Below are 7,835 nucleotides of genomic sequence, written 5' to 3' on the forward strand. Positions count from 1 at the left end.
TCTTTATAAACTCAAAAAATTTAGTAATTTTCGTCTCAAATGAACTCTCAGTTAATTTTGCAATGGAATCAACATGTGTTTCTCACATGCTCTGTTGAAGTTGAGAGTTTGAGTGTTAGAGAGGGAAGAAAACTCAATCTGCGCTGGAGATATAAGACAAAATGCAAGACTATCTCAAATCATCTCCAAAAAAGATATCAACTTGCATCAGATTACCAAATTATAAGTATTGTCATTTATCATGTGATTAATTAAATATGACCAACCACAATTCAAACTAACATTATACATATTTTAGGTTATCATTTACTTAATATGACATAATTTGAAAAAATAGCATTTTTTCGTCTCATATTTCAGGGACAATATATATATTTTCCTCCAATAAATTACAAAAAATTCACTGTTAGCCTTTTCATCAGAGTTGGTATGTAGTTAGTATTTTAATGTCCGTGAAAATATTAATTTATGAGATTATTGATAAATCTCTGATCATAACTAATAAGACGAAAAGCATTTAATACATAGGACAAAAAATTGGATTTCCGCAACATACTTCCTTAGGACATACATATATGCTGCTAGCTAGGGTCTGCCACACTAAATTTTGGGCAGAATCTGATACAGTATCATCACAAAGATGATAACTTTCTGAGATAGGAGTGTAGTTGTTGGCCTCAATATTTCGGAGTAACAAATGTGGTAAGAGGTGATTGTCGCTTTGCATATAATTCTTCTAAATTTTAAGCAACTCTCGATGTAAGAAATTAGTTGTAGCAAACATAACAGCTACTGTCCATTGTGAAATTGACTTCACACACACACACACACACACATATATATATATATACATATATACTTCCTTCTTTCCTTCACCAAAAAAGTAACTAGAATTTTCAAATATAATTGTTTAATGTGATATTTTCATTTAGGCTTGCTTACTATTTCGAATAAAATTAAATTATGATCACATATTACTCAATTGGTAACAACAAAACTATATATTTTCTCTTGCATGTGTTCAACTTCCTCTATTGATATAATTAACTTTGTATTGATAGATAATCTGTAAGTACGTACTAAATAACCTACTTATGATATTTAAATCATGTTCTAACCCATCACAGACTCATAAATGATATGAATAGATCGGAGATGGTTTCCATCTACTTTTTTATAACATAATAAAAAAAATATAAATTCAGAACGTATATTATATATATATATATATATACTAGATATGGGTTCCACTATAATTATTTTTGCAACCACTTGAAAAAATATGACTTTTTATTATGTTTAATTAATATTGTTAAAGTTAAAAAATCATGACGGATACTAATTAACTACGGTTATGCAACTACTTTAGTCATTGTTTCTTTAAGCAAGATCAAAACATTTGCTATAGTATAGTTAAAAACTGTGGCAAATCTTTTGGTCATAAATAAAACCACCTGACCGTGATGATAAATGTATTGATATATTCTAATTTTTAAAACGTAGTGATTTATAGCGTAAAGAATAATTTTTCTTTTTTTTAGCTGAGAACCGTAATCGAAGAATTAATCAAATACACATATTAAAGAAAATTTATAAAGGTCTAAAAGTTAAACTATACAATTACAATAGTACCTCGTACACCTTTCCTAACATTTCTTTCTACGTTTTAGTTCTCGATATAATGTGTTTTGTCTAGGACAAATTAAGAAAAACCAAACCTAGTTAATTCGAAGAAAAAATATTATACTAATTAAAAAAAAAAGGTGACGAGATTAATTAATAATTAATTTTCTTATTTAAGTACCGTAAGTACGTATATATAAATTAAAATCTCAAGGGCAAGCCGCCGAAGTGATCTCTAACGGTGAAGGAACCCTTCTCCGTCGGATTTCCGGCGTGACGTAGCCCTAGAGTGAGGGACACGTCACCCGCACCCGTCCCGAACCTCATAACCCTAGATTCAATACCAGCATTCAAGGCAGCGCGAGAAGCTGGCTGCGCCGTAGTGGAAGAGGCGGCGGCGAGTGGGGTGGCCCCCGCAGGTAGGGAATCATTGTTCTTGGCAACGTGCTGCAACTTGGCTTGGTTTTCAGAGAAGCAGTGGGCATTAATTGCGACGAATGACGGGTCACTTTCGTGGGCATTGATTTCGGATCTTCCTCCTGGCGGAGGAGTAAATGCTGCGGCGCCGGTGGTGGTGGTGGTGGTGGTGGTGGTGGAGGGATGAGGCGGCGTTGGGGTTTGTGCATTGTGGGCTGGACCAGTACTGGTACTGCTTTGGTCCCGCTCTCGCTGTTCAGTGTCTTCTTTGGCTTCTTGCTGGTACATCTCTTCCACCATGGGTTTCCATAGCCGGACCCGGGCATTAATGAACCAGTTTGAAACCTGGAAAAAAGGGTACCCGACCCGTTAAACCATTAAGATTGTGTGTACTTTAATCGGGTGGTTATTATTATAATATGGATAAAATGGATCAGATGAGCACGTACAAGGAATTGAATGATGTTACTACCCATTTGGCCATATTCAGCAGAAAATTAATTAATTTAGGATATATAAGACAAATGTCTCTCTCTTAATTATAAGGTACTTTTTGGACAATGATTTTTTGTTTTGTCTTTCCTCGTAATATGTTTTCATGTACTAATTCTAAATGTAAGCATTCTTGCAATGTTTTCTTGGCAGAGTCTAAAATAAGATTTATATCCGAAACATATATACAATTTCATTATTCGAATTATTTAAGAAACAACTATATCTAACACCTTAAATTTGACATTTTCAGTCCAGTTTGATCAACAAACTAGCATTAATATAATATAATTTGTTTACATTGAGATAATTAACTTAACTTTCATTATTCGATATTTTTATAGTTAACTTATATAAGAACAACAACAACAAAAGAAAAAAAAAAGAATTTAAAAAGAAAACCCTAAATTTTCTTCAAATAAAAGAAAAAGAAACTACATTACAAATTACCCTATTCCGTACCACGAAGATGCAGTACAATTCAAAATAAAAAAATTCAATCCACCACAAAAACCCTCTTTTGTTTTTTCTCCTAGGGGCTTAAACTTCTGTTATATTGCATTTAATTAGTATTACAGTTAACATATATATTACAATTTTTACACTTAAATTGCAGTACATATGAAATGCAATATCAATTTTCAAGAAAAAATCTAATTCTAATTTTCTTCATATGCAAAACACTACAAGAAACAACCCTAATAGTAAAGACATATATATTTATTGCAAAATAGTGGGATTCATTATTAATCTACATAACTAGCAACGAATTTAGTAAGAATTTTATTTACTAATTAGCTCGATATTGGTTTTAATATTAAAATTTTTCATAACTATTGAATATTTCTTTATAGTGAAAGAGAGAAATATAATTAAGAAAAACGCGATTAGAGTAAAACAAAAACAAAGACGAATACCTGGTTTCTTGATAGACCAGTCTGTCGGGCCAAGAGAAGCTTATCTGCATCACTCGGATACCTGAGAGGAAAAGGAGCACCAGAAAAGAAAAGGACATTCGATCATACTCCCTCACCTAAATCAGACAAACTGAAGCACAAGACTGTGAATTCTTGTCCGTAGATTTATGGGATTTATATGTATTCTTTCGGTTTGTAAGTTTCGTGCATGGGCGTGAGAATCTAAGAGGGATCATCATATATACATAGAGATCAAATTAAAGGTGGCAGCAGCAATAGTTGCAGAAGTAAAGGAAACAGCTGCACGCCCTGCACCTGCAGCGTGCTCTGTCCTTTCTTTTAACATATTTCATCGTACTTTCACTCATTACCAGATGCGACTTCAGACAATATTTACTAAAGTTACTGTGTCTATGTTCATTCATACTCACTTTTTACATGTTCTGTGATTTATTTTAAATGTTGACAGTGTTGTAATTCTTTAATTAATTGGGGCAGTTCGGAATTAAAGTATCATCTTTTTACCTATATAAGGTTAAGTTATGAAAACTATTCATATACTTAAATTATTAGACTAACAACCTCTATCAATCATGTTTATTTCTTACACTGATCAAGTGGGCCTACATACATATATATATATATATGAAGTGTAATTACATGTATGATTTCATTAACATTTAGACATATTAGCTAGATAATATATTAATATGATTAAAAATAAAAAAATAAATTACAAAATACTCACGTAAAGTGAAGTAAATATTCATATATCTAGTGGGACTTAAATCCATGATCTCAAATTTATTTATATGACCTCATATATAAATATATAAAGATATTATGAATGAATATTGTAAATGTTACCCCTATATATCTGTTTGCAGCACAGGCATTTATTATTTGAGTTATTCTTGACAAGGCAAATTCAGAAAAGGGTTTTTGTTTTTCTATTTTTTCTATTAAGAGTATTTTTTAAGTGAATTTATTATTACAATATAAAGTATTTTAATAATGAACTCTCAATGTATTATTATTTAAATTATTTCTTAATATAACAATTAAAGTTAAAATAGCAGTAACAACTGTGCACGTACTCTGGTGGAGTTTAAATTTATGAGACTTCATTTTGACCAATTAAGTTAACTTTTTGAAAATAATGTATAGAGGAAGGAAGAAAAAGAGAAAAGAGAATTGTCTTATCATAGAATTCTGCAGTAATGATTAATTCCTTGGTGTCTTGATCCAATAAAACGATTTTCATTCAGTTTTTCACTGCAAATTAACGACTACTGGAAGAGACGAGAAAAGAATTTAATTGAGGTAAAAGAAAGCGTACGGGTTCAGGAAATGTTCGAAAAGCCATGCCCTCAAAATGTTGACAGAACGTTCAGGCAGCCCCCGCTGAGGTCTCCACGCTTCTTGTTCCATCATTCCCATTTGATTGAAGGCTCTTTGCTGTCTCAGGCTTTGCTCCAGGATTCTCAGCCTCGGCGTTTCACCTTTCGTCAGCCCCGAGGCTGCCGCTGCGTCTTTCTCCCCTAACACCTCGCAGCTGTGCTTTAACTGGCTGGCGATGGCGTCCTTCAGGCAACGGAAATGCCGGGACATGGCCTTCTGCGCCAGACAGGTGTACGGCACCGCCGCCCCCAGGCCCATCACCATGTCGAATGAGTTCACCACCATTTGCATTTGGTCGCAGTAATGGTTGTACCTTCGATCCACCTGCAACATTTATTCATGATAAGACATTGATCTTGGCCCAAGATTTCATCAAATACGACAAGAATGTCTGTCAGTCTCTCTGTTGATTTTTTTACAAAATACACAGTATGTATGTCTGTCTTTCTGTTTTTTTACATCAAGCACAATTAATTATATACATGTTGATTTATCAAAACATTAAAAGAAATACTTTAAAAATAAAACTTAACACATTAATTGCAGCACTCACTGAGGAAATGTCCAGAGTCGGCGAAAAATTAAATAATTGATTTTAAATCAGAGTCTGTTAAAATGAAATGATTGTTGATGTGATCTGGGGGGAAGATATAGGTACTGTATATAATATATGTTTGTCGGTTTCCAGAATACTGCCAAACACGATCGACTTAAATTTTCAAGTCAACCCTGTCGGATCAAGTTTTCCAGATTATGACTTGAAAAATCAAGCATGTCTTGAAGCAGTTGCAACATTCTTAAAGCTTAAAAAGGACATACATTTTCTACCTGTAATGATGGTTTATTACTATTAATTTGTCGTCAGATGGAAACAAACATTTGTTGGGTTAAACGTGTAATTCAAGTGGTTGGTCGCTCGTGTTCTATCTATGATGAAAACCAAGTTTGCCCTAATTATACCCCACTACCCCTGTTACGTTTAAAATATTATTTACTAGGTATTATAAGTATATAATTTTTAATTATTTCAATTTTTAAATTCAATCATGTTTCATTGGTCGGCCGGCAATAAAATAATCCTGGAAACTTGGCCGGAATCTTTCCCGTTGGATTTGATAAAGAATGGATTGATTAAGCTGGAGGATAGTATAATCTAGAGAGAGAAATTGAGGAGAGAGAGAGATTAATACATGCCTCATCAAGCATAGACAGCAGTTTGACCTTTCTTCGCTGATGCTCGAGCCTCTCAGAAGATGATAAGGGGGGAAGATCTTTAGAAGAAGACGTGTTTCCGCCACCGGAACCGCCACTGGTGGCGCCACCGCCACCACTTGGGTTTGAATTAGGGTTTCTGTTACTGTTACCGAATTTGCTTCTCTTAAACTGACCCCTACCCACGCTGCAGAATTCTTCTAACAACTCTTGCGCTGCCTTTGCGTATTTAGAATTCCTCAGCATATTTACCCCATCAAACGAAGACCCAAGCCCTACGTGGTTCTGACTCAGTCCGCCTTGCAAATGCAACGCGCCCCCTCCGCCTCCGCCAGGGCCAAAAAACATCAGCCCTCCTTCTCCTATCCTCAGTTCCTCAGGCTTTGCCACGGCTTCCAAGCGCTGTAATGAAGAAGACAGCGACAAAGAAAGCCCTTGGCCTTCCACAACTCCCGGAATTTCATTAGGGTTGTTCACATCTCCGGTGTTGGAGACCCATGTGAATTGGCCGGATGCGGTCTGAAAAGCCTGGAGAGTGGAAGAAGAAGAAGAAGAGGGGTGTGGAAGCAGCATGTGGAGAGTGGAGGAAGGAGGAGGAGGAGAGGGAGAGGGAGATCTTTGCTGTTGTGGGTTCATGAGAAAAAGCTGCATGGAATCGCCATTAATTCTTGAAATCTGGTTATGATGATGATGGTGAGGAGGAGCAGTACTGTTACTGACTACAATCTGATTCTTTGAGCCTCCCAAACCACCACCCACCACCAAACCTTGACCATGTGAAAACCAATCCGCGGAGGAGAGTAGCTGCGCTGCCCTCGGATTCCGGTAACTCTGCGATATCTGGTTCTCTAGCAATTCAGTAGCTGAGGCGGCGCCACCGGTGGGTAAATTGAACATCTCCGACAACATACTAGCGGTTTCATAAACCGGGAGGCCTCCGGTTTCTTCTTCTTCAACGCCTACTAACGGCGGCGGAGGATTAAAGCCTTGAAAAACCCTCAGTTTATCTCTTGGGATCTGCTGCGTTAGGTGTTGTTGTTGTTGCTGTTCTTGTAATCCATTTGAGAAACTGAAAATACCCTGGTGAAAATCCTGGGACATAGAATTTGAGTTGTCCAAGAATTGAAGGGAATTGTGATCTTTGGAGCTGTGCGAGGTAAGAGAATGAAACGGCGGCGTTGCTATTCCCATATCTTCCTCTTCATCATCATCATCATCGATCTCTTGTTAACTCAATCCCCTCACCTTCTTCTTTGCTCAGCTGCTCGGTTAATTGAGCCCCCATGGATCCATCAAGAACCCGTAAGGAAACCCGTTACAGAAATTCAGGTTATTAGTTCATCATAGAAATGTGAAGTGAGGAGTAAAAGTGAAAGCATCAGACGACGTCTCTTTTTTATACAGTGAATATATAAAATTTTAATGCGGTTCAGACAGACACACACACACAAAAAAAAAAAAAAAAATTGTGCTTTACATGAATTCATGGTTACATACCTCTTATAGTCGCAGCAGGTAACTGTAAAAGAGTGCATTCTGATACCCCTTAGACATCGTTTTCCTCTTCAGTGGGATCGCAGAAAAAAAAAAGAAAGAAAACCTTGACTCGTGAATTCCTCCTCTCTTGTTCTTTCTCTCTATCTCTGTCTGTCTTCTGCTGTTTCTGAGGCTGTCGTTTCTCCCTCCTTCTCTCTCTACCCTTTCTCTCTCTACTCTCTCTCCCTGTCTCTGTGCAATCGCCTTCTTGAAAGAGAGAACAAGAAAAAAAAATTA

General features: G+C 36.1%; 1 protein-coding gene across 1 annotated transcript; it reads right to left on the bottom strand.

The window, feature by feature from the left end:
- LOC105167483 (BEL1-like homeodomain protein 4) lies at positions 1,563 to 7,820 on the bottom strand. The gene is made up of 5 exons (XM_011087238.2): positions 7,560 to 7,820; positions 6,045 to 7,323; positions 4,789 to 5,174; positions 3,450 to 3,510; positions 1,563 to 2,385 (listed from the first exon to the last, which is right to left on the bottom strand). The coding sequence occupies exons 2-5, from the start codon at positions 7,251 to 7,253 to the stop codon at positions 1,825 to 1,827; spliced, it is 2,217 nt and encodes a 738-aa protein (XP_011085540.1). The 5' UTR covers positions 7,254 to 7,323; positions 7,560 to 7,820; the 3' UTR covers positions 1,563 to 1,824.

This window comes from Sesamum indicum, linkage group LG8 (genome assembly GCF_000512975.1).
Source record: "Sesamum indicum cultivar Zhongzhi No. 13 linkage group LG8, S_indicum_v1.0, whole genome shotgun sequence".
Classification (NCBI taxonomy): Eukaryota; Viridiplantae; Streptophyta; class Magnoliopsida; order Lamiales; family Pedaliaceae; genus Sesamum; species Sesamum indicum.

Bases quoted from the DNA above. Each gene is read 5' to 3' on its own strand.
- LOC105167483 (XM_011087238.2), bottom strand. From the start codon at position 7,253: ATGGGAATAGCAACGCCGCCGTTTCATTCTCTTACCTCGCACAGCTCC. The intron at 5,175-6,044 runs GCATGTATTAAT...TAAATGTTGCAG, and splicing joins TGCTGTCTATGCTTGATGAG to GTGGATCGAAGGTACAACCA. The intron at 3,511-4,788 runs GTACGCTTTCTT...TTTTCCTCTCAG, and splicing joins TTCGAACATTTCCTGAACCC to GTATCCGAGTGATGCAGATA.